At 41.8% G+C, this 24,993-nt stretch overlaps 2 protein-coding genes across 5 annotated transcripts in view; one reads left to right on the top strand and one right to left on the bottom strand.

The window, feature by feature from the left end:
* Nucleotides 1–6,681, top strand: part of MTMR10 (myotubularin related protein 10) — a 37,090-nt gene extending 30,409 nt beyond the window's left edge. Inside the window, exons 13-16 of the mRNA XM_042824016.1 lie at nucleotides 322–491; nucleotides 700–870; nucleotides 1,723–1,905; nucleotides 2,424–6,681. Of these exons, the coding sequence (XP_042679950.1) occupies nucleotides 322–491; nucleotides 700–870; nucleotides 1,723–1,905; nucleotides 2,424–3,023 (1,124 nt within the window). The 3' untranslated portion in view covers nucleotides 3,024–6,681. The remainder of the gene's footprint in view (nucleotides 1–321; nucleotides 492–699; nucleotides 871–1,722; nucleotides 1,906–2,423) is intronic.
* Nucleotides 486–24,380, bottom strand: FAN1 (FANCD2 and FANCI associated nuclease 1). Of its 4 annotated transcripts, none has more exons than XM_042824012.1 (13): nucleotides 22,986–24,380; nucleotides 19,283–19,438; nucleotides 18,097–18,292; nucleotides 16,774–17,007; nucleotides 16,142–16,273; nucleotides 14,979–15,087; nucleotides 14,196–14,315; nucleotides 13,199–13,363; nucleotides 10,644–10,815; nucleotides 10,301–10,404; nucleotides 8,960–9,154; nucleotides 8,492–8,620; nucleotides 486–7,638 (listed from the first exon to the last, which is right to left on the bottom strand). In XM_042824012.1, exons 1-13 carry the CDS (start codon nucleotides 24,274–24,276, stop codon nucleotides 7,501–7,503), a joined length of 3,141 nt encoding a protein of 1,046 aa, XP_042679946.1. In that variant the 5' UTR covers nucleotides 24,277–24,380; the 3' UTR covers nucleotides 486–7,500. The 4 variants fall into 4 exon arrangements, 3 of the variants coding, with proteins under 3 accessions (XP_042679946.1, XP_042679947.1, XP_042679948.1); XM_042824013.1 differs by having other exon boundaries at nucleotides 19,298–19,438; XR_006169821.1 differs by lacking the exons at nucleotides 486–7,638; nucleotides 8,492–8,620 and having other exon boundaries at nucleotides 9,069–9,154; nucleotides 10,693–10,815.
* Between the last annotated feature and the right edge of the window lie 613 nt (nucleotides 24,381–24,993).

Raw genomic sequence — 24,993 nt, 5'->3', positions numbered from 1 at the left:
GCTTTCCCTGAGATGCTTTGGTTCTTTGTGAATGCATTGCTAGCTGCATATGCGGCAGGAACCATCAATATGGGATGAGTCTTGGTTAAAACAAATTAAGAATAAAAAAGGTAGCTCTTATTTTTGGAACTGAAATAACTGCACAAACCCACAACACGAAATAAATGTAAAGATATATATTTTTATAATTATAAATTATGTTAAATTTAAAAGAAATTCAAAACTAAACCCAGTTGCCTCCTTATGCTCTTTGTGATATTACTTTGTATCAGTGTGTGTGAATGTGCACCTCATGTATTTCATACATTGTGTGATTCACAGAGGAAGAGGGACGGGACCTGAGCTGTCTTGTTGCTTCTCTCGTTCAAGTCATGCTGGATCCCTACTTTCGAACGATTGTTGGATTTCAAAGCTTGATACAGAAGGAGTGGGTCATGGCAGGATATCAGTTTTTAGATAGGTGTAACCACTTAAAGAGATCTGACAAAGAGGTAAAAGTGACTTTATTTGTATCTGATAACTGTACTGCCTTAAACATTTACTCACAAAAAAAGTCTGAAAGTAAAAATATCATCCATACTTTTTATGAAATTTCATGAAACTTACGTCAGAGAAAATGAGTTGCTGTCCAGGGTAGAGAAATGCTGTTTATCAATAGTTGCCATGTGAGATCTAATTAAATTCCATTTCTCTTCCCAGTCCCCTTTGTTCTTGATGTTTCTCGACTGTGTTTGGCAGCTGCTAGAACAGTACCCAGCAGCCTTTGAGTTCTCTGAAATGTACTTGACGATACTGTATGACAGTGCACGTATCTCCTTGTTTGGCACTTTCCTTTTCAACTGTCCTCATCAACGAGTAAAGGAAAGCACTGTGAGTATTAAGTGTTCCAGCCCCTTTTCAGCTGCATCATCTAAAGCAAGTGGTGCTCCTTCGTGTTTCCAAAATGTCACACTCTTGTTTGGTGCAAAATACTCCCCGGGTGAATACGGTCAAATGTCCTTTCAGGTGAGCTTTGCGAAGGCAGTAAGAGTGTTCTGGAAGAAAGTCTATTGAATTTCTTCTTTTCTACATAGTTTTCCTATTGTACGTGATTATTTCTGCTCCACTAAGAAACGTGTATTTATGTCTGGAATTGCAGAATGACAGGCAATTACAGAATTTCACATTTCAGGCAAACTTTGAAGTCCACTGACATAATTGTTTAAACAATAGAAAAAGTTGGAAAAGGATGTGCGAGTGCAAAATAGTAATGCACAGTGAATGTTTATTTCAAGATATTTAGGAAACTGAGCACTTGAATTTATTTTTGAAAACTAGATTTTATGAGAACTCTGTGTAGACGATATTTGATGGCTGATAAAAATTAAGCACGAGTGAGTTTTGTTAGGCAGCTTCCCATTAAAGCTGTAGGGAACAACCTCACAAAGAAGTAGAACGTTGAAAAACCATTTGTATTCTCAGAATATGAATTGTTTTAATAGTGAACGATTTCATACTACTGAAGAGTGCTTTTTGCTAAGTAAGCATTAGTCCTGCATCTCTGCTGTGTAAGTGAAAAGCAGGGCACAGCTGTGTGCTCCAGCAGCAGGCTGTCTTGCTGCACTGGTTTGATCTGCAGCCACCTCTCAGCTATGCCTCCTCACCTGGTTATTACACACTACTATGGTTCAGATTTGTGGAAGATGTTTGATTTGTAATATGCCCAAATGTTACTTCTTGCAGGAATTTGCTATAAGCAAAAATATTCAGCTGGGTGATGAGAAGGGCCTCAGATTTCCTTGTGTTTGGGACTGGTCTCTTCAGTTTACAAGCAGGGATCGCCTGCTCTTTCACAACCCTTTGTACATTGGGAAAAGCTCACCATGTGTGCAGAACGGAGCAGTGAAAACTTTCAAGCGCTCAAAGGTAACTTTGGTGACTTCTGTTTGTGAATGGACTGTTTGTGCTTAACTGTAAGTCAGAAACGTACAGTTACGTGATGTTTTACACTGTCACTTAGCACTAGGAGTGCTAAGGCTTCTCTTACCTCCACAGCCTAAAGAAAAGGTACACAGGGCTTTCAATACAAGTAAAGACTGTGCCTGTGTTCCAGGACATTCCCTGATGCACCTCAGCTCACTGCCAGCAGCTGCATTATTCCACCTGTGGAAAAGCAGCGACACACTTTCTTTTCCCCAGAGTTGTCATTTGTGAGTGCTGATTACTACAATCACTTGTTGTTTTGCTAAGCCTAGAAAACCTAAGTATTTCTTTCTGAAGGCCTCAAGGGACTCCATTTGGTCTGTGAGCCGTGCAGTGGCTCCTAAGTGCAGAACTGTTTGAAGGTCACATCGTTTAGCTGGTTAATACCTGCAATTGCTCAGGGAAATCTGCTGTTGCAGTGAGGGTAAAGCTGGAAAATGACCAGTATTTATTCTCTGCAGAAAAACTACAGCTCGACACTGCGAGGTGTCCCCCCAGCATTGAAAAATGGCATCATCAGTGAGCAGGAGTTCCTTCCAAGAAGAAACTCTCTGATACTGAAACTGAAACCAGACTTCTTACAGCAAACAGAGAGTCAGAGTAACAGTATGGAACAGTACTTCAGAGACTGGTTTGCAAAGCCTGTTGATTTGCACGGCGTAATTCTGCCCCATATCTCTGGAACACAAATAAAACTCTGGAAACTGTGCTACTTCCGCTGGGTTCCTGAGGCCCAGATTAATCATGGTGGCTTCATTGCTGCTTTCCATAAAGTCTCTTTGCTGGCAGATGAAATAGACATGTTAAACCGGAGCCTTCGACAGTGCAAAAGCAACTCTCCTTTGCAAGGTAACTGCTCAGAACTGGATCAAGGCAGGATGTACTTCCGAGCAAATGGCTTAAACGACACCTCTGGGGCCCCAGACTTTCTCTCCTCCTCTTTCCCATTTTCACCTGTAGGGAACCTGTGCAGACGGAGCATTCTGGGAACGCCTTTAAGCAAATTCTTGAGTGGTGCCAAAATCTGGCTATCCACTGAGACGCTTGCGAATGAAGACTAAGATGATGTGATGGCCTATAGATCCAGGGAGGCTATAGCATATTGTTTTGTCTTTTCTAATTTAACACTGCTAAAGGCAGCCTTGAAAGCTGTAATAATTTTTATATACAAACGTTACGTAAATTTTGCACAAATATTTAAAAGCAAAGCGAGTCAGGCTTCAAATCGCACAATTTTGTCCTCAGTAGTTCTCATCCATGTCTTGTCTGGTTTCTGGTCCCTACTTCTTTCTGTGTTTGGGGGGTTCGACTCTTTATATGAGATTTCTAATGAACGCCGATGCTAACTGCTGGTTTGGTGTGGTTGTTAATGAGGGTTGTTTGAAATACCTATTTTCCCAGATAGCTTGTGTTCACTTGGTAACGACTGAACTCTGAGCACAAACTCTTCCCTCAGATTTACTTTCCAGGCAGAAAACGTGTGTACACAGATACTGATGTCCTGTGACTGGATCACCTTTCATATGTGTTAATGTAGTGTGCATCCACGGAGGAGGTGTTCCTTTTCCTTTCTCCCCAGAATGCATCCATTAGCAATCAGATTTTTGCTCTTTGTCATGAGCTTGCCGTTAGGCTATAGGAATCAACTTCAGGACAATGCACTGTTAACCTTAAACCATTTACTGTACATAGATAATGTAGTAGCTTTAGAAGTGCCTTTAAACAGGAGGAAAAAGTAGCAAGATTTACTCTAATGCAGCTACCTGCTCCCCCCCCCCCCTTTTTTTTTTTTACAGCAGATTGTTAAGGTAAGTTCTGGTTCCTTCCTCTGCCTTCCCCTTTCCTTTTGTGGAAATAAGAGAATATAGCTCAGGAGACAATAGGTTGTTCTTCCCAAAGGTTAAGCTCATTTTTTTTTTTTTTAAGTCTCATGAGAGCGTCTCCTTTTCTCAGCACCTCTGATATTCAGCACTATCATGCACAGATCCCTCTCACGCCCAGTTCCAGGCTGCAGCACACTTCAGCCCTAACACTTTTTGGAACAGAGGCTGGGCTGTGAGAGGCCGCATCTGTGAGGGGTGCTGGTGCTCCTCTTGAGCAGGGCTGGGAGAAGAGTGATCAGCAGTGCCTTCTTTTTTACCTACTAGTAGCCCCCGTGGACAATGCAGTGGACAAGCACAGCTCTTAAACCTTTGCCTTGTCACTCTCTGCTGGATGCTGCATGAAACAAACAAGAGATGGGGGTGGGAGGGCAGTACAGTGCATCATTATCTGAAGTGAAGGCATGGGTGGAGGACAAGAGAATACTTCTGTGGAATACGTTCTCTTAACAGTGAGTCTTATAGTACCTGATCTCTGTAAAATGCAAAAGCTATTAATGCTGAGCCTTACTGACCAGGCTGATCAAGCTGTTCCCAGTTAGTAGGAAAAAAAAAGTTTTAGATCATATGCAGCCTGTAGAGCGTTTAAAAAAAAACAAACAAGCAGGGGGAGGGGAGCAGGGAGATTTGGAGTTGTTTATTTCTGTGTAAAACCAAACTGGTCTTCTCTGCAGCCTAAATCAAAGTAACAAGGGTTTTGGATGTCTATGATGGCTCAAGTATTTATTTAACAGAGTGGCCTTACAGGTGCCAGCACAGTGCTAGCTGAGCCTGCTGCACACAGGACCCCATTTTCACCAGGCTACAAATGACGTGAAGTGCAAAGCTGCGAGGAGCAGTGGCACACTGGGTTCTCACACTGCTTGGTTTGCCAGGGACGAGTGGGCTTGTTTTAAAGGTGAGCTGAGGTGTGGGAGGAAAAGGAAAAATAAACTTCCTTTTTTAACTAACCAGCACTTCCCCCCACCCTGTGTGTGGGGCAGGTGGGGGCTTATGACCCTTGTCAGATTGCTTCTGCTCAGCTCCCTGTGAGGGAAAAAATGTGCATTCACCTCAGTTGCCTAATTATGCTGCAAGACAGTCTGAGCATGTTATATGTTCCCCAAACAAGCTGTTCTTAATTGCAAGCTTGCTGGAGCAGTCAGCCAACTGATTCATTACTCAAGTGACTCTTATTTTGCTTTTGTAATGGTTTTTTTGAACTAGCTTACTGTTTTCCCTGGCCTGATACTTGATGTAAAGACCTCAACCCATGTGCGTGGGGGTATTTTGGTACCAGTTTTTTCTCTTTTTTTTTTCTCCTTAAATTACAATTAGAACTATGGTGTCTTTTTTTTTTTTTTTTTTTTGTCCTTAAAGGTGTAACTTGTTTGGCTTAAAAGAACCTAAAACGTATTAAAAAAAAAAATAATTACTCAAACAGGGAGCTGGTAGAATGCAACACACAGTATTTAGGCCCATGCCTGTTGGGGAAAAATGGGTGCTATGTTTAAACAAATGAGGTTGACTGTAATGAGACTTAAGAAATTTTTACCTTTCAGTTCAACAGTGGGTACAGATGCTGCAGATGGTCTTTGTAGTCTATATGTGTATGTATATGTATATAGATATACATATAACTATACATATATAATAGGGGAGGGGATGTTAAAAAATAACAGACTTGTTTAATAAGCAGTTACCAGGAGAGTTAGGCAGGCAGAGGCTGAGAAGGAGACGAGCACAGGGACATCCCCAACTTGCATGGAAAGGATGAAGGGAGGAGAGGAGCCTGTCTGCTGCCTTGTGTTTGCAGACTGAGAGTGCCTGTGACTGTTGGTTCTTCCCTTTGAGTAAGTTCTACAGCTTTTTTTTTTTTTTTTTTTTCCTTCTTTAAATTTGCTTTTGAAACACAGGTACTAAAAGCTAATTTCAGAATATTCTCCACTCTACACAGTTGCCTTATCATCAGCAGGGACTGCTCTGAACATTTCTAATAGCTTTCAGAAGCAGTTTTGGTGTGCAAGTACTTAACTTCTGTGTACAAAATCAACATACAAGTGTGTATATGAATGTGTGTGTATGTGTATATGTATACACGTTCTCAAATTACTATTTCTGTTCACCATTTTAAAACAAAACTGTTGATGGCATTTGGTTGTTTCAAGAGTAGAAAAGCTACAGAGAAACTCCTATTTTTGTCTGTTTCTTGTAAAAGAAAAGTGCACTATTTTGGCTGGTACCAGCTGTTATAATCATTATTTTTTTGTAACTACACTGTAAACCTTGCAGGGGGTGAAACACAAATTGCAGGTTGGTAAGATTTAAGTGTACCTGTGGTGTCACTGATTACTGCTAGGTAGAGGTCACTGTGGTAGGACAACATTATTCCCCGTTTTTACTGCCAAAAATCAAAGAAATTCCTTTCATTCCAGAAACTCATTGAAAAGTGTGTTACATGTAAACCCAGGCCTGCACCTGTGTGTGTGTGTGTGCACATGCTGGCAATACCACTCCGCTATTAACTGCCTTGCACTCGGAATGAAGATGTAGCAAGTGGGTCAAAGGTTTTGGCTTACACTCAGATGGAAAGAAACATTAAAACCAAAAATTTCTAACATTTGCAGCCTCCAGTGGAAGAGACAGAAATCTGTACCTCAAGTGGCTCTAGGCAGTAGGGTTCTAATGCTGTTGCTGTGATGGTGTAGAGTTTGCTATTTCAATTGAAACTAAAACCCTTGTGCCTGATAATGATTTACTGAGTAAAGTAGCAGTGCCAGGAAGATTATAACATCCTGATGCTGACTTGTGAATGTGAAGTAAATTAGACTAAATAAAATTCATACCTTTCCAGAGTGAATTTCAGGTGCTTTTCTTTCACTTCCTCCAACAACAAAACTGGGGGGGCTACATGGCTTTTTTCTCCAAGAAAAGCAGGGTTGCTGTGCTGAAGAAAGATGACTGATTAAGAGGAAAAAAAAGGTGTGCAGCTGATCTTAATTTCTCACTATATTCTATTATTAAAGCATTTGCTGTTTGCATGGTAAGCAGAATGCCTGGTGGCACTTCTCAACTCCTGTCTACTACCCAAACCATCCTGGCCCATTTTTGTAGGTAACACAGCTATTTCAGACAGGAGTTATTGAGCAAATGATCCTATCACTCAGTCAGATACAGCAGCAAACTGAAATATTTATAAACATGTTTTATGCCTCAAGCAATGCGACCAACGCCTGGCTCTGTATTTTACATGAAAAATACAATGAAAAATTGAAATAGATGATACAGTGTGGAGACAGTTATAAAACCATGCTGGTCCTGGAAAGGAGCTGAAGGGAAGGTAATGAATGCAATGTGGGAAGCACCAGGCTTTGCTGCCCACATTGTTTGTGATAGAGAATGTTCTCAATGGTACAAAATGCACCTGCAGCTGTTTGTCTAGACTGGACAGAGGCCCTCGATTACCCTTCACAGAATCAGTTATGAAATGTGTATAAAAGAAAATGCTTTATTCTACTGAACACAAGTGACAGTTTTCTCAGACTATTCTTTAGAATGTTTTGTGCACTGAGAAGCCAGAATTCAGAAGAAAACACTTAGAAGAAGCAGTAACGGTAGTGTATGGCCCACCACATCCTTAGAAACAACCAAGTTACCCATGTGGTTAAGGCACCTTTTGTCAACTGAGCCGTTTACTTTTAGCTCCAACTGCTTGTACGTGACAGACTTCTACAGCAGCCCCCAGCTTCTTCAGCTCGCTCAGCCAGATCATCTGCTTGTGGGACAGGCGATCGTTGGGGCCTTTCACTTCTACGAGCTACAAAGAAATGGGGATGATGAGCTGTGTGTATGTATGTGGGAAAGAAATGAAAAAGTTCATTTCATAGGCTCTTTCCTCTATGGCTATTTGCAACAAAAATAATACAGACTGAACACAATGGAAGACCAGTAGGTGCTAAATGGTTAATATCCCTAAAAAAGCTTGACTAAAAGAGACTGGAATTTAATATAGTAATTATCCACCCAACTACAGTCAGAGGAACTGGTCCTAAGTGATCAAAACTGGTCCCTTACCAACCTTAACTGCCACTCATCTCCAGTATCACAGTTCCAGCTTCAACAGACTGCAACATAAAGTACAGCAGCTGCTTCAGAGAACTTTTGTTATTCAGCTGTGCTTTATAAAGGCATAACAAGATGCTCCAGCTAGGGCACCCAACAGTCTTCTAGCGCTATTCCTCCACAACACAAGATGCAAACCATGACTGTTTACTCCATCTGTTTTGTAACAGAGTTCTGTAGTTGTCCTATGTATTTTTGAGTGGTGACTTTAACACCCCTTGTGAACAGCAGTGAGAATCTGTATGGCCAATTGAATAACAGTAATTTTACTGTAATTTTCACCTAAAGGACCTATTCTGCAACACTACCTAGCCATCTCCTGCTGGTGTTTATTACATCCATTAAAGCAACACCAAAAGATGTAATAAAACATCAGGTAAACAATCAATGACCATTTGCCATACAGCTGCTGATTAGAGGAGCAGCAGGTTTAGCTCTACCACAACAGGAAAATACAGTTTATATAGACTGACAAGTGGAAGTTGTTATATCTAAAAGGTAGGATCCACTGAGCACCACTGCCATCATCTACCTGTATCCCAGCATACCTTGAAGTGATTACTGTGAGTACTCCACACCACCAGATCAGGAAGCCCCCCTCTGCAGTGGCGCAGATCTTTGGAAAGTCGCCTAAAAACACCACTCAGAAACATTCCTCCAAGGCAAGAGACAAGGCTCTGTAAGAGAAGTCACACAGTTGACCATTTCACTTTACTGTACAACCACTTCTCAATTCCCACAAGAATATTTGATGGCCAATTAAATACAGACATTTTCCCTCTGTGTTCCTAATGATTGTTGTAGGAAAAGTGACCATATCTGTAAAGGGTAACAGCACTTCTTAGCATTAGTGAAAACTGTGCTGAAGTCCGCACTCAGTTCCCCCCCTCACCATCGAAGAGGAAGGAATTTGTTTTCTTAGTGCCTCAGGTCAACCTTACTAATTTTCTGAGCATTCTGAAGCTGTGTGGGAGCTTAATAAAACAGAGCGCCCATCCTGGACAATAATTGTTTACCTGAACCTGCTGGAGGGAACTAAAAAGTCCCCAGCTAACCAGTGCTGCTGCTTTTCCCTCCTGCGTGGTCCAGATGTCAGCAACCAAGTTTGCCAGAGTCTCCAAAGAAGCTCCGTGAAGCTGTTGGAGCCTGGCCTCAATGGCATCCCTCCTGTTCTCATAGAAGCAGTCAGTGTACAAATCCAGGGGGAACATCTGCATGAGAAGGTAAACACAGTGCTGAGGATCTGCTGGCCAAAGCAGCAACTCCAAGAATGACAATGCCCTACGTCATACTGTTCTTCATCTGAACTACCACTTCGTTTACAGACAGTGTAATTCAAATGCATCCACCTCAATTTAATAGGGAAAAAGTTGTATATTACAACAAACAGTTGATGACAGTGCAGCATACACTGGCCCCATCTCAGCCCAGGCTGTTGTGGTGGTGTTTTTTTTTTTTTTTGAACTCTAGTCAGAAATCCCATTAATACATAGAAAATAAAGGGCTTGTGCTCAGCTAACTCCCAGTTGGGATTTGGAATCATGATCAAGGCTGCTGTGAGCCTGCAAATTCCCTTATGTCCCACCTCAACCTTCCGAAGACCAATCCGCTTGGTCTGCTTACCCTGCAAACAGTACTTAACCCCATACAGACTTGGTCATACACAAACAGAAAGAAACTTGAAAAAGACATTTTAAGGAACACAGGTCAACCCAAATCAAAAAACAAGTTGCGTTTCAGCTTTGAGAGACTCACGCAGCCATAGGCTTGAGTTTAATCCTACTGGCCTAATAAAAACCATCAGTTTGCTACATTTCCACATCACTTCAGCTCCAGCTTCCCCACTTACAAAGAGATATTTCCAGTGCCCGCTAATTAGATATGAAAGGAGATGATAGGTAAGGCAGGGCAGGGCAGATGGAGGTGGGCACTCACAAATCTGAAACCTGAAGTTAAAGGAAAATGCATTCCCCTTTAAAAGTAATTGAAGAAAATATATTGAAAATGTATTTTTAATGGAACGTGTCATCTTCAAACATGAACTATAAAATGGAATACAAGTTCTACCACTGGTTATAAAGAACACTTCAACCAGTGAGATCAGATATAGGACAGCTGCATTTCACCCAATGAATCCCACCCCATCTGACAGTCGGTGCAGGCTTACATGGCACTCTGCCACTGAGAAGCCCTTCAGCAACGAGCCCCACACAACAGCACACAACAAGTACTGCCAAGCTTTGTCTGAAAAGTCCCTCAGAATGAAATGTGAATACAGTCCAGAATGAGAGTGCTAACACTGCTACAGAGCCTACAACAATATGGCTGAAGGAACTAACACAGCCTTTCAAAAATACCTGATAGGAATTTCTGAAGACATCAGGTATGCCATCCATGAAAATGATATCCCACATTAGAATACCATACAGTGTAATAAACGTCGAACCCTCTCCATGAATACCTGAAGAGCAAAATTTAAAAAGACAAGTATTTCAATCACAAAAATGGAAACATTATTAACTTCTACAACAATTTCATATGAAGTTCACAGACCAGAAAGGGCAGCAGGAAAACACAGAGAACATTTTGAGGAAGGAACACAATCAGACAAAAAACATGTCTAATTAATTACCTAAATTGCTTAGTAAATTGGTTCTTTGCTCCCTTAGTTATCTTACTGTAAAAAAGAGTTACTGTTACCCTGATCAAAACCATTCTGTCTGTAATGAGTTAATGCAAGCTCCTCAACTGAGCACATGACTGTGGATACACTGCAGTCTTTGCTTCCTTCTTCTTCATCACTGATATCCTCCATTAGAAACACAGATTTTCCCAATCCTGTTTGAGGACACATCTTTCCCTTGATTGTAACCTGAAAATATTAAACCAATTCGTTACTTTCCAGCATCACAAATTTTCTCTCTCTCTCTTTTTTTTTTTTTAAACCAGAACTAGATTGGCTTTTGGAAGGAACTACATAAAATATTTAACTGGTTATTCCCCAAAAGCCATTCCGTACAAAGCAAATCAGCTTTTATAAACAGGCAAATTTTTAAGAAAAAAAAAAAAGAAATTCTCCCAAAATGCTGAACTGTTACTGTTTCCATCTGCAAAACCAGGAAGAAAGAATATGGACAACAACAAATTCTGGCCTGAGATGAGCAGGGCTATAGGGAGGTATGCTGAGGGAGAAAGGTGCTCTGCTCTGACTTTGTCTGGACACAGATCACAGAATCATAAGTTGGAAAAGCCCTACGAGATCATCTAAGTCCAACCGCCCTCCCATTACCAACCCTTATCTCATAGCTCCTCATCCAGACGCCTCTTGAAAGCTGCCAGGGACGGCGACTCCACCACCTCCCTGGGCAGCCATTCCACTTTCTGAGAGAAAAAGCTTTTCCTCACGTCCATCCTAAACCTCCTCTGGTACAACTTGTGACCATTTCCTTGGATCCTGTTTGTTGCCTGGGAGAAAAGGCCAAACCCCTCCTCAACACAACCTCCCTTCAGGAAGTTGCAGAACGCCATGAGGTCTCCTCTGAGCCTCCTCTTCTCCAGACTGAACAATCCCAGCTCCCTCAGCTGCTCCTCATAGACCTGTGCTCCAGACCCCTCACCACTTTGTTTCCCTTTTCTGGACATGCTCCAGGGCCTCTTTCCTGCAGTGAGGGGCCCAAAACTGAACACAATAGTCAAGGTGCGGCCTCACCAGTGCTGAATAAGGGGGATGATCACCTCCCTGCTCCTGCTGGCCACACTATTTCTAATGCAGGCCAGGATGCCGTTGGCCCTCTTGGCCACCTGGGCACACTGTTGGCTCGTGTTCAGCCAAGCATCAACCAACACCCACAGGTTCCTTTCTTCACAGTCATCCAGCCCCTCATCCCCAAGCCTAGAGTGCTGCATGGGGTTGTGGCTACAGAGCAGGACTCAGCACTTGGCCATTCCATTCACCTCAGCCTAGTGATCCAACTTATCTAAATCTCTCTGAAGAGCCTCCCTACCCTCAGGCAGATCGACACTACCTCCCAGCTTGGTGTCATCTGCAAACTTACTGAGGGTGCACTCAATCCCCTGATTTAGGTAATCAATAGATATTAAACAATATGGGTCCCAGTACCAACCCCTAGGGGACACCACTTGTAACAGGTTGCCAGCTGGACTTAACTCCACTAACCACTACCTGCTGGGCACGGCCCTCTAGCCAGCTCCTTACCCAAAGAAGGGTATACTTATCCAGGTCATGGGCAGCCAGCTTCCCAGGAGAATACTGTGAGAGACCGTGCCAAAGGCTTCGCTGAAGAGTCTAGGTAGACTACATCAACAGCCTTTCCCTTGTTTACCAGTTTAGTCACCCAGTCATAGAAGGAGATGAGGTTGGTCAAGCACAACCTGCCTTTCATGAACCTGTGCTGGCTGGGCCTGATCCCCTGGACATCACCTATGCACATGTCATGTGATGTCACCCAAGATGATTTGCTCCATAACTTTCCCTGGTACTGAGGTCAGGCTGATAGGCCTGTAATTCCCCAGATCCTCCTTATGGCCCTTCTTGTGGATGAAAGTCACATTGGCAAGCCTCCAATCCTCTGGGACCTCTCCAGTTAACCAGGAGTGCTGGTAGATGGCCAAGAGCAGCTCGGTAATTGGCCCTGCCAGCTCCCTCAGCATGCTAGGATGAAGCCCGTGCAGTCCTATGGACTTGTGACAGTCCAGATGGAGGAGCAGCTCTCTGTCTCCACCTCAATCACTGGGTGTATTCTGTGTAGCATCCCAGACTTCCAGATCAGGGCGTGAAGTGCCCTGATTTCTTTGCAACAGTAAAGAAAAGAAATGCTCCAATAGGATGAAAGTCTATTATATAGCATAGCTGCATCGTGTATATTAGTGAAAAATAAACCCTTGCATTTTCTTGTGCCATTAACCTTATGCTAGCAACATCCAATAACTTTTTCTCAAATACAGAATGCCTGAACACATAAGCAGTAATACCCAGACTTCTTGCTCAGACTCTGACTTCCATCAGAGAAGTTCTGAGGGTGTTAGTGGTAAATTCTTGGGGTTTATATCTGTAGGATTTGTAAAAAAGTATTTTGTACATTTCTGTTTCAGAAACACATTTATATTCACTTTCCTACAGCATGAGTAAGCCGCTGGTGAACAGCTCATGCTGACAGCATCCCAAATCACTTCTTGTCAGAACAGTAAAGGCTTATGGAGTTGGGTGTTTCAAAGTACCTGGTATCTTTACTCACGTGTGTCACATCCTCCACAGTTATGCCTGGCAAATCATGAAAAAGGCATCTGAGCTGCCTGCAGCTTGGTGAGTCTCTGATGCGTACAGCCCGCAGGTAGAGAGCGAGACGGTGCCCCGTCCGCACAAACGGGTCAGCCAGTCCATTCCTAATGCAGTCAACGGCCTGGCAAAGAGCCACATAACAAGCACTAACTTAGAAAGACTAACACACATCCTTCTGTCCTTACCAAGCCCGAAGGACCAACTGATTCAGGGAGAATACGAATATGAAAACCCAGCATGTAAGATAGGGCCAGGTTTCGTACGTCTGTAATAAAGTTTTATCATCTTATTTTGCATCGGAAGGCCTCTATATTCAAACTCTGGGTGTGCTGAGAAGGAATTATTCTCCATTTGCTCTATCAATGTAAGACTGAGTAAGTTCAAATTCTAAGTAAGTGACCAGAAAAAAAACTTAACACTTGAGCAAATCAGTTTAACACTTTTAAGCCAGTTTCTTCACAGTACTTAATGTGGAAACTGAAGGACCAGATCAGCTGTGCAAGAATGCAGACATGGAACACATTTTAGACAAATGCACAACTGCGCCGAAGATAATCCAGGACTAAGTTGGAAATTTTAAAAATGTACTCACATTATGATTCTGATTTACTCATCTGTGACTTGGGAAAGGCATTTTGTCCTAACGTATAAATGAGGAGCCAAGACTAACTCTTCTTCTATACAATTTCCAATTTGAAATTTGGAAAAGCCTGATGTGAAATTACAAGATGCAGAAGAGACAATGCAGAAACTAGACAACTTATGGCAGTATTTCCTTATAACAATTTCATAATCTAATGCAACAGAAAACATGGAGAACCTGGGATTTCTAACATCTGTATTTTCAGAAGAGCCCACCCAGCTATGCCTTTCACAAAACAATATAGTTTTCAAATGTTTCCACCCAGCACCTGCAGTGCTTGCAGTCATACAGCACTCAGCTGGAAAGTTACCTGCGGGGTGTTTTTCAAGTGCTGATGTAAATTCAGAGCGAGGCGATCCCACCACCGCCCCCTGCTGTCGGTACAATACACGTCCTGAGCCAAAAGCTCCTGCAGCTCCTGCACTGCTGCCTGCAGCAACGGAAGCGGGTCTTCATTAGCAAAGTTAGAAAACCAAGCTGAAGTTCCATTATATAATTTGCTTATCATTTTTCTTTCTAATTGGGTACTATAAAAACTTAGAACAATTCAAACAATATTTTTACTTCTGCACCCGAGTATTCAGTTGCCTGGGTATAATTTAGGAACTCTATTTCTATGTAAACATGTAAGTTAGCCAACCCAAGTAAAATAGGCAAAGCCTTTTTTTGAGTAATCTGTTTTGCTGCATCAAATAAATCAGAGGCCTTTGGAGAACTTGATACCTCAGGTGAAGAGGCCAGAGATTCCACAAGACTTCTCTCCCAAGATTTTTCATTTTTAAAGGTAATAACCAAACTAGTGAAACAGATGTACCTTCAAATAAAGAAGTAATGTCTCAGAAACAGCACTACAGCACACTGCACATGGGAAATCTCTAAAGCATAAGCATACATAAAAGCAATTTTTAAAATCTGGGTTTCTTCTAATAGCTTCTACAGCAGCAAAAAAAAGAGACACCGTATACTTGAAAGTAACGTTAAGAGAAGTGTAGGAAGCTATGGCAAACATCACCGCTTGCCATGCACATCAGAAATACAAAGCAATGTATAATGCTACATTCAAAACGCTTTGCTGTTCACTTCACCACTTTACCTCATACATGTGAAGTCTCTGCAAAATTTCAACACCTTGAGAAAGTATCCTTGTGTATTTCCAGCCAACTGTGAAATGTCGCAGATACTCGGGCAGAACTCTGTGATTGCTGAAAGGTGAGAGGAGCTCAGGAGACCAATTTTAATTCATCTTAAAACACTCTTACGAAAATAAGAACTAAAGCATTCAAAACATGAAATGTCTTATGTATGAACTGAGTATTACAGGTACAAAGTCAAGAACCCAAACGTAAGCTAGGTAGGGCCAGTAAGCTGCATTTGTGCCACAGTTTTTGATCCCAGAGAAGAGGAATCATTAATTAACAACTTCTGCATGAGATCCAAAATAATAAGCTATTACATCATGCTTCCTTACTGCCATCTTGTTCTCTGAAGTCAGAAGGATCACCTCAGAAACTCAGCTGAACAAAAGGGAAAGGCTGTAACAAGGACTTCCTCTGTGCAGGCACCTCTATGTTCCAAGAAATTACTGAGTTATTTGAATACTTTACAAAATTTCACACTGCCATAGTGTGAAACAGAACAGACCTCCACATCACTCTCTATGAATACCAGCTTAAATCAGCTGCATTGACAATGAATACATCAAATTTAACGCTTTAACTTTCTGTGCATCATTAAGCCAGAAATCAAAATAATTAAAACAGTAACTAATGAAAGATGCCTCAAAAATAGTCCACATTACTTCAGTTCTCAGATCTTTAGTTATGTTTCCTGAATGACACACGCTTAGAAGTTTCAACAGATGAATAACCCAGTATGTTTTCCCATAACCTTTGCAACATTCTTTTGTTCACAGTGAATTTTCAACTCTGCTGACTGTTACTGGCCTAAAAGCCATAAAACCAAACTATGACAAGGGAAAAATAAGGCTCTTGTTCTCCCACACTGGCATGTAGAACAGAAATGTCTCAGTGCCTTATCCATGCTATCGATTCATTCCCAAGGCTTTAGGAAAAAAACAAAGCCTTTTCATATATAGCACTTAAAAGCTAAACAAACAGCAGGAAGTTCAGAACTTTCAAGAACATTCAAGCTCCTTAATTTTATTAGGCTTGAATGAGTTTAACAGCCTCTCTCCAAACAAAAATTAAGACAGTGCACCTAACAGTCACATATGAACAGCAGTTTCCAGTTTACTACCTCAAAGAGGGGTGATCTTTCAGACTGTTCCAGGTTTCTTTTGCACACACATACAGATGATGAGCTTCTTCCCAGTTCCCATTTACCATTGCAGTGGCTATATCGTTTGACAGGTGAGCAGCATTTGCATACCTAAGGGAACAAAAACATAATTACTGCTTTAGAATCAAGAAGCATTTATAATTAAAATAGATCAGTTCCTTCATACAATACTTTCTAAAATTTCCCTTCCAGTCTCCAAAGCTACTGAACCATGCAGTCGACTTTATTCTTAATCTTGTACAATCAGCAGAGATGCAGATGTTACATTTTGAAGTATTTATAAAACTGGGGAACATATTTTTAGTTTTGTTCAGGATTTTTTCTAATAATCATCACAGCAATGTCAGACACAACTTTCACCAGCAGATGACCATTAAGCAAATTAATATTCTATTCTGGTTCAGTGTACAAGCTATTGTGAATTACAAGTCTAACACAGACACAGAAAAGCATCTTAGATCACTGCAAAAGTGCAATTCTACTTATTCACATCTGCATTTCTACAAAAGTATCTTATCTGCCTACATAAGTACTGCAGTAAGGCTTCTGTAGAAGAAAACAGACTTCCAAATTGCCAAAGCTCCCCCTACCTGATAAGATCTTCTCTGTCCTGGAAGACTTGTGTTTTCCTATTCACAGCATAACTGGGGAACACCATACGTCCCATGTTTACCATCAGAACTGTGAAGAGCTGCCCTTGACCAGCACTGCCAGCTTCTTCATCCTCCACTGATTCAGACAGGGAAAATAGCAGCAGGATTCGAGAAAAGACAGCTCGAGGGCCTTTACATATTCTGACTGATCTTCCAGCCAGATCCTTTGCCCTGGAAGAACAAGTGAAGTGATTATGCAAATCATCTTCCCCCATCACTAATAAATATTTGAATATTCAAATGCACTATGAGAATTGTTTTATTCTCACACAGTCTAATGTTTAACCTCCGCTTTCAAAGAATATCCTGAGCCAGAAGGGACCCACAAGTCCAACAAATCCTGGCTCCACACAGGACCAGCCAAAATTCAAACCCTATGCCTGAGAGCTGTATCCAAACACTCCTGGAACTCCAGGAGCTTAGGGCTGTGACCACTGCCCTGGGAAGCCTGTTCCGTGCATAACCACTCTTGCAACTTTTCCCCCAAAAAGCCCCTTGAGAAACAACACAGAATCCACAACCTAAAGTGAAAATGCTTTAACTAAAAAAAAAAAGCGTAAGGACCAAACCCCAGGAAGAACAGAATTAGAACTAACTGCCCTTTGAGTGCAACCACTCCTGTTGCTACACCAAGTGTTGCCAACATGCATCAAGATGTGGTTAGCTGTTAGGGCAGCATTTAAAGATCACAATTTTAGATCCTGCGGTTTAGAATCTTCATAAAGTCATTTCATACAAGATAAGATTTCTGTTCACAGGGCAGCACAGATTTATACAAGATTTCCTCTAACCTTAGAGAGCAACTAGTGTTTTAGCTGTTGACTACAGAGGAAGGCAGTACCTTCCCAAAGCTGATACAATTAAGCAAGTAACTAACAGCCTTTTTTTCTTGGAGAAGGCTAGGGGACATTTTTAGAATCTGAGTTTACCAAGTTCTTTTCCATTTCCTGAACACATTTTTTCTTAACCCTTCCTTCATATAGTTTAAGTAAACAACAACAACAAAAAAAGGGATAATAGTGCCCAGAGCAGAAAAGCACGATGCTGTTTTAAAAGGGGTCTGATTCTTCCCCTTCTTTTTGATCCAGAAATTATAAGTCAGTAAACTGTGAATCAATATTTAACACTGCCTTTTTTTAATTATTATTATATTTGAATTTACTGAACTCTCATCAAAAGGCATGTTGATTTAGTTCTTCAAAAGATAACATGCATCTGCTTGCAAATCTTAACTGCAGATTTAAACAGCTTAAGAGGTACCTTTTTAAAATAACAGTCCCAATACCAGCCTGATTCCTGCTGAAGATGGAACGTTGTTTTGCCAACCTCAGGAAATCATCCACAAGTTGTTGTTTCTGACCGTTTGGATTTGGCAAGTGAAAGATCTTTGCTAAAGATTTTAGTTCAGGGGCAGAAAGCAAATCCAAACCTTCACACAGGTCTTCCAGCTCAGATTCTAGAAATAAAACAATCCACATACGTTTGTTATACATGCACACTCAAGCAACAGTTCAAAGTATAGCACATTGATATAACCCAATTTAATGATTTAGATTCTTCAAAAATATATTACTGATGCTACCCAGTCCAGCTTGAACTTCATTATTTTCAAAGGTCCAGTATGAAGGAATGGAATAATCAGAAAAAATCCCTCGGTAAAGCAAAGCAAACACAAGGAAATTTTGCTAGGTCACAAAATCTGCTGTTCAGAAAGAGCCTCAGTCTTCCTGATGATTGAAACCGTTTGCTCAGTGCAAAAAACAAACGGACTGCCAGGGAGAAGCATGAGCAGGGCTGCTCCACAGGGAGCAGTCAGCCAGGAATCAAGGGTGATCACAGCATGGGCAGTGCCTTCACCATCCCCCTGTGCAGCCCCACCATTACTGAGAGAATGGGTGGATCAAAAGTCCTGGTAACAGTCTCTACTGGCAGCCCCAAGAAAGACACAACGATGGTTCATCTAGAAGACGAGCCAGACATTGGGTTAGAAACAAGCCTACAGTTTAAGTCTGAGTCCCATCCACAGTAAATGGCTGTAGGTGAGACTGGAAACAAACAACTGAAGCACTGGTTAGAGGTCCACCCAGCAAACCATGACAGAGATGAAGACAGGTACGCCTGTACGACAGCTCCTGGCACTACTGAGAGATACCAGCTGGAGCTCCTGGACCAACGTGCAGATGATGCACAGCTCAGGGTCTAAGATGAGGCTGATGAGGGCAAGTAAAGCCTACAGGTGCATCAGTGACACTAACATTTATTCATCTCTCCCTACTATCTCCTATGCACTGTTTTCATTATTAATGCAATATAACATGGGGCTCATGGACCCAAAACCTTTAGTTATTGTGCTCTTCTAATTCTCATGGGAAGGACAAACACGTAGAGCATTAAATGCTAACGTGCCACAACTCCATATTTTACTTATAATACTTTGAATACTTACCAGTGCAGGCCATACCTGTTTGCAAAAATCTGGCTTCAACCAGTTCTTCAATTATTGGTGACAAATCCTTAGCTATCTCTTCATACTCAATTTTGTTCACTTTTAACCAGTTCAGCTTACGTTGAAAAAGTCTCACATATAACTTCTGCCCACCAACTGCAAATTGTAGTTGAAACAAGGAAGCAAAACAAGAAAATTAAATTCTAGAACCTGACGCTATGCATACCTCACCTACAAAAAGAACTTAGATGCAGATGTCCACTAAAACACATTTTAAACCTGCCTGCACCCTTAAGACAAACTTGGTAAGATAACAGTAATTATCACAAAGTATTTGATAGGTAATGAACATTGCCACAATGTATTTTGGCAATGCTTACCCTTTAAGGAATGGTTTATTTTCTAGGAAAAGGCAATTCCATTTTTCAAGCTGTGTGATATTAAATAGATCTTTTGCTTTCTTTAACACTCACTCAATAACTAACCATCTGATGATGGAGGAACAAAAGAAGTTGTGGAGTGATTTCAGAATCACACAATACATCTCAGTGTATCTGTCTTCAGACTCTTATCTTTACCAAAGGTACATAAGCTTTACTAGTACATCAACTGAAAGAGTAAAAAAAAAAACACAAAAAAAACACAAAACCAACCACCAAAATACTCTTTGATGTTTTATCAGGGAAGATTTCACTTAAAGCAACTTTAAAAAATACTCTGAATTTACTAACTATGCTGAAATTCAACCAAATAAAAACTTACAACATCTTAGCAGAAAAAAGCCTAGTCACTGTTGTTACCTTCAGCACCCTTTTAAATACCTACCTCACTTGTCACCCCTCATCGATTTGCTTATTCCTGTCTGCTGCTGCTGAACTGAAACTGATCCTTAATAAAAACAGACACTGAAACACTACCAGACACAGATATGTTTAAGAAATAAGAATTGATTTTTACATGCTTATTTAACTGTTCTCTTGTCCTCACGCAGACTTCTTCAGCCTTTTTGTTAATAGAATGTTTCCAGGCTCAGTTCACTGAGATAACTACATTCAGACACCTCAGCTTGTTATTTTCTCTGTAAGGTTATCTCCCCATTTTTCAAATCTGGAAGAAAAGAGTTGAGTAACACACTGACATCCTTTCTCCACCATGTAATCTGACCTAAATCAGCCTGTGGGAAATGTTCAGGAAAGGCATGTGAGGACTGTTTTCTTTCTAAAGGATTTGAATAACAAATACAAAATAAAAATGAATAACAAATAACAATTTAAAAAGTGTATGCACTTTTTCTTGTTATGATAACCAAGAAGCAACACTTGCTTGGGTAGAAACTACGAATGTGGAACAAACATCCCATCTACCTGAACTATTCATTCTGTCCAAGGTTTCTTGAAGGTAAAAAGTGTTCCATCACTTGTCCAGAATTCATTCTCTATTGACTTAATGCTTTCCAACCACATTTCTTGTGCTGCTGGCTCACCATCCCTTGCCGAGTGGCCTTTCCTGACTCCTGATAAATAAAGTCCTATGTTATCACCTCATCTTACTTAAGGTAGTCTCAACTTATGTCAGCATTTTAAGTGCTCGGTGTTACTGCATTTCATTATTACAATACAATCTAAAATAATTTGCTTGTAAGGAAGCAATCACTGTAGAAATGCCTAAGTGTAGAGGTCTACTTCCTCCCCTGAAGTTTCTTCACCCTTTCTTAACAATCATCTCTTTACGTGGTTGGAGTTAACTCAGCTGACTTGTCCACTAGGACAGATGAAATAACACTAATATGGTCTTCCAGCTGCTTTAATGTAAGACCAGAAGACCTTTTCTGCAGGCTGCCTGACCACAGCTTAAGTGCTCCATAAAGAAACAGAGGTGTTTACTTTTTTTTTTTTTTTTTAAATAAAGGAACTGAGACTACTCATCAGGGCTCTATTTTTCCTAAAAAGCATGAACAAACATGTCTCCATTTTTGTCACCCAGCACTCTGTACTAAAATGGGCGTCTGTACTAAAAAAGGCATTAGCAATAACTTTGTTGAGAGCCTCCGACTGGGCTTGGAAAAATTTCACATAGTTGTTAGTCATAAGTTACGGCCTTGATACTCTCTTTTCTAATGTCCTGTGGTGTCAATCTACAGTATTGTTAGGACTTTCTAGAAACAAACATTAAAGGACACAGAGCTCTAAATTATTAAGATAGTTTTCTTCCAATCTGCAGTAAGACAGAACACGGAGAAACAGCTGGTCTAAAGACAGTATGCTAGTGCAGAAAAAAAGGAATAGGATAGAATTGCTCAGCTTGGAAAAGACCTTAAAGATCATTGAGTCCAACCACAACCTAACCATACTACCCCAGCTCTAACAACCCTCTGCTAAGTCATGTCCCTGAGCACCACATCCAAACAGTTTTTGAACACACCCAGGGATGGTGACTCGACATCCTTGGGGAGCCTATTCCAGTGCTCAACAACCCTTTCTGTGAAGAAGTTTTTCCTGATATCTAACCTAAATATAATCTCTAGAGAGGAAAAAGAGCAAGATGCGTGTCAGTTTTGAAATACTAGTCTTCTTTAGTGTGACACACTCCACAGACTACTAGCTAAACCAAGCTGACCTAACACAACACATCGCTAAGTGCAGAATGCTTTCCAACTGATTTTCTACCAGCAGATGCGCACGTAACATTTTGGCAGTTCTGCACATTCAGCTCAGATGCACACAGCTCATAAGAGCATAAGCATACAAATATTTTGTCGGGTATCTGTGTGTTACCACAGTAGCTGACGGCAACATGGACAGCTATGGCTGCAATACTCTAAGGTGAGTATTCTTCTAGTTAATACAAACTTATTTCTATTTTGATGCCCCAAGTTAGCAGAAATACTGGCAAATCCATTCTTAATTACAACTTATGACAAATTAAAAGCATACATGTAAATTTGGAGGGATAGTTTTAACTCGCGTTAAATTCCGCCTTTTTTACAGTAAAACCTTCTGTGTAGGATTCAAGCAACATTTAAATGGTGGGTTTAAATCTCAAATATTATGCCTAATGAGAGTTAAAAGCACCACGAGACTTGCAAGAAAATGACTGGTAATTAGCAGTTAGCATTCATAATAATAACTAGGATAACTATGTATTCAAACCAAGCATAAAAGTCACCTGGAAATGTGCAGAACCAGAGCTCAGAAACACACCATTTCAGAACTACTTTTTTCAAGGTCTGTGTGTATAGCACAGACCTCTTTGTAACCACATTTTGCAGAATTTCCATGTGTATTATTCATAAAAACTTCAGTGTTTCACTACAAAAGAAACCAAAAAAGCAAAACACAGTGCTAACTGATAACTATTCCTGTGAATTGAAGTTAAATGCTGAAGCAAGTTGACTTAAGATTCTATTAAAAAAAGGTATTTTGCAAGTTAAGCTACAGAAATATGCACAATCATATATACATACTTTAAATTCTCTCCTTACTTCACCCATCTCTTCCCTGTTTATTATTACAGCCCATTAACGCAGCATTTGGTAAGTTTACCTGCAGGAAGCTTCTGGAGGGACGTGTCTCCTGAGAAAAAGGACTTTCTTCCATTAAGTTTAACAAGCTGAATTGCCTGTTGGTACAGTGCTCTTCACTCAAAACTATGAAACAGTTCTCTCTACAAAAGACAGCATGATAATATAAAAACAGACAGATACCTGATAATTGGCAGAACTGAGTAATAACGTTCATATCTTGCTCATCAAAGAGTCTCAGATCATCTTCGTTCTCCAACACTGCTCGCAACACCATTAAAAAGTTTCGGAGGTAATATGGGTGACTAGGAGAGCTAACCTCATTTATTATATTTAAAATATCACCAACGGAATTTTGAAAATCCACCTTTTCCACAGTTTCTGCTAAGTTATGATTAAACTCATAATTAAAGTCTTCAAGAACTTCCACAGGAAGTACCTGTTCATCACTGTCATTAAAGCAGCTTTGCGTACCACAGTCCACTTCCATCTCTGAAGACGGAACACGCTGAGCACAAGGCTGTGCCTCAACCTCTGAACTGCTGACCAGCCCTGCTGAGGTACCAACAGCCAGAGGTGTTTGAGAATTACTGGGACTGAGCACCACGCCTTTAGATCTACTTCCCGCTCTGGAGTTCCTTGCACCAAACAGCACTCCATCAGCCGGTAACGATACCTGAACAACATCTGTAACATCTCCCTTATTATATTCGTCTATTTCAGTTTGAAATTCAAACTCTTCCAAGGGATTTTGCTCCTGGTGCACTCTCTGAACAAGCTCGTTTTCTTTCTGAGAACTACTCCCAGCACAGATGTCATCAGCACTGCCATCCAGTGCTGCAGCACTGCCACACATGCTGTGAGCAGCTGGAGGCGAGGAGTCCATCTCCTTATACACGATCTGTTTTCCCCTCTGGATGCGACGTCTTCTGGACAGTTTAGATGACAAGCTTCCCAAAGAAACGACTTTAACCGTTTGCTCCAGGGGCTCAGTGTAAGCATCACCGGCTGGACCCCGACTGCTAAAATAAGGACTAACGTGCTGCACTGCCCTGCCTTCTGCTTTCAGCACTCTGCTTTGGGAAGGACTTGTCCTCAGATGCGAGGGCTCCGAGCAATACGAGCTGGAATTACCGCTCACAGGTGTGCCTGGCAGACTCTGTGTGGTGCCGAGCGCCGCACCCCCATCACCAGCAGCAGCAGCAGCAGCACCCAGTCCGGCACAGCCGCTTCGACACAGCCGGTCCATGTGCTGGTTTATCCCGTACCTCGGCACCAGCTGCCCACACACGGGACAGCTAACTTTAGCAGGAGGCGCGCTGTTGAATAACGAAATAATAGAGCAGGACTGCGGAGGTATAGAGGGCGTTCCTTTATCTTTCGCTTTCCTCGCCGCTTCTTTCTTTTTCTTCTTTGCACTCGGTGACAAAGCGATCTGGGCTTTTCTCCTTCCTGAAGACCTGGATTCGGACATGATGGAACTTCAGAGCCTTCCCGCGGCATTGGCGACTACTGCCTTTGCACGACCCATCCGGCCCGCAGCACTCCCCGCACTCCTCCGGCGCCCTCACGGCCCCGCCGAGCCCGCCCAGCGCCTCCGCGCCGCGCTCAAGCGCCGCATCGCCACCTGAGGCCCAACGGCCGCCCGCGCCCAGGCCTGGAGCCGCCCGCCGGCAGGTCGTGCAGCGCAGCGCCGAGCAGAGCGGACGGCAGGCACGGGCAGCCGAGCGCGGAGCGGCAGCGCGAAAGGCACGGCCCGCAGCCGGGAAATCCCGGCGGGGCTACGGCTGAACAACGCCTGCGAGAGCTCTGAGCGAGTCACGTGGGGCTTACGCTTCCCAGCAGTGCCGAAATAGCTCTACCTTGGTCAAAACGCTGTAAGAACAATTGTGGGTGCTGCCTTAAAAGCAGCTATGGCCTCCCTGCTTCACATTCCTCCCTCCTCAGAGAGTAGTCTGCGCCTGGAGGAGTCCACCTGCGACTGTGCAGGAGCAGCACAGCTGAGGCAGAGTTAAGATGAATACAGCAACTAACCTGTGTTAAAAAGAGCTATGTTACTATACATCTTCAGTAGCTAACCACTTGTTTGCTATCTGGTTTAGAAGGGAAGCAATCCTTTCATTACTGACAAGAGTGGGTAAGGGTAGAGGCAGTCGCTCTTCAAGGAAACTTTTATATGCTGAAGTGGTCA

Source organism: Centrocercus urophasianus, unplaced genomic scaffold (assembly GCF_019232065.1).
Source record: "Centrocercus urophasianus isolate 14NV4802_14NV808 unplaced genomic scaffold, USGS_Curo_1.0 seq_23, whole genome shotgun sequence".
Classification (NCBI taxonomy): Eukaryota; Metazoa; Chordata; class Aves; order Galliformes; family Phasianidae; genus Centrocercus; species Centrocercus urophasianus.
This window is presented reverse-complemented; position numbering and strand designations above follow the sequence as displayed.

What these genes read in the sequence shown, in the direction of transcription:
- FAN1 (XM_042824012.1), bottom strand. Translation starts at nt 24,276, where the DNA reads ATGTCCGAATCCAGGTCTTCAGGAAGGAGAAAAGCCCAGATCGCTTTG. An exon ending in TCTTCAGAAATTCCTATCAG is followed by an intron (nt 9,155 to 10,300) that starts GTATTTTTGAAA and finishes CTTCTCATGCAG; the next exon opens with ATGTTCCCCCTGGATTTGTA. An exon ending in CTCACAGTAATCACTTCAAG is followed by an intron (nt 7,639 to 8,491) that starts GTATGCTGGGAT and finishes ATTTCTTTGTAG; the next exon opens with CTCGTAGAAGTGAAAGGCCC.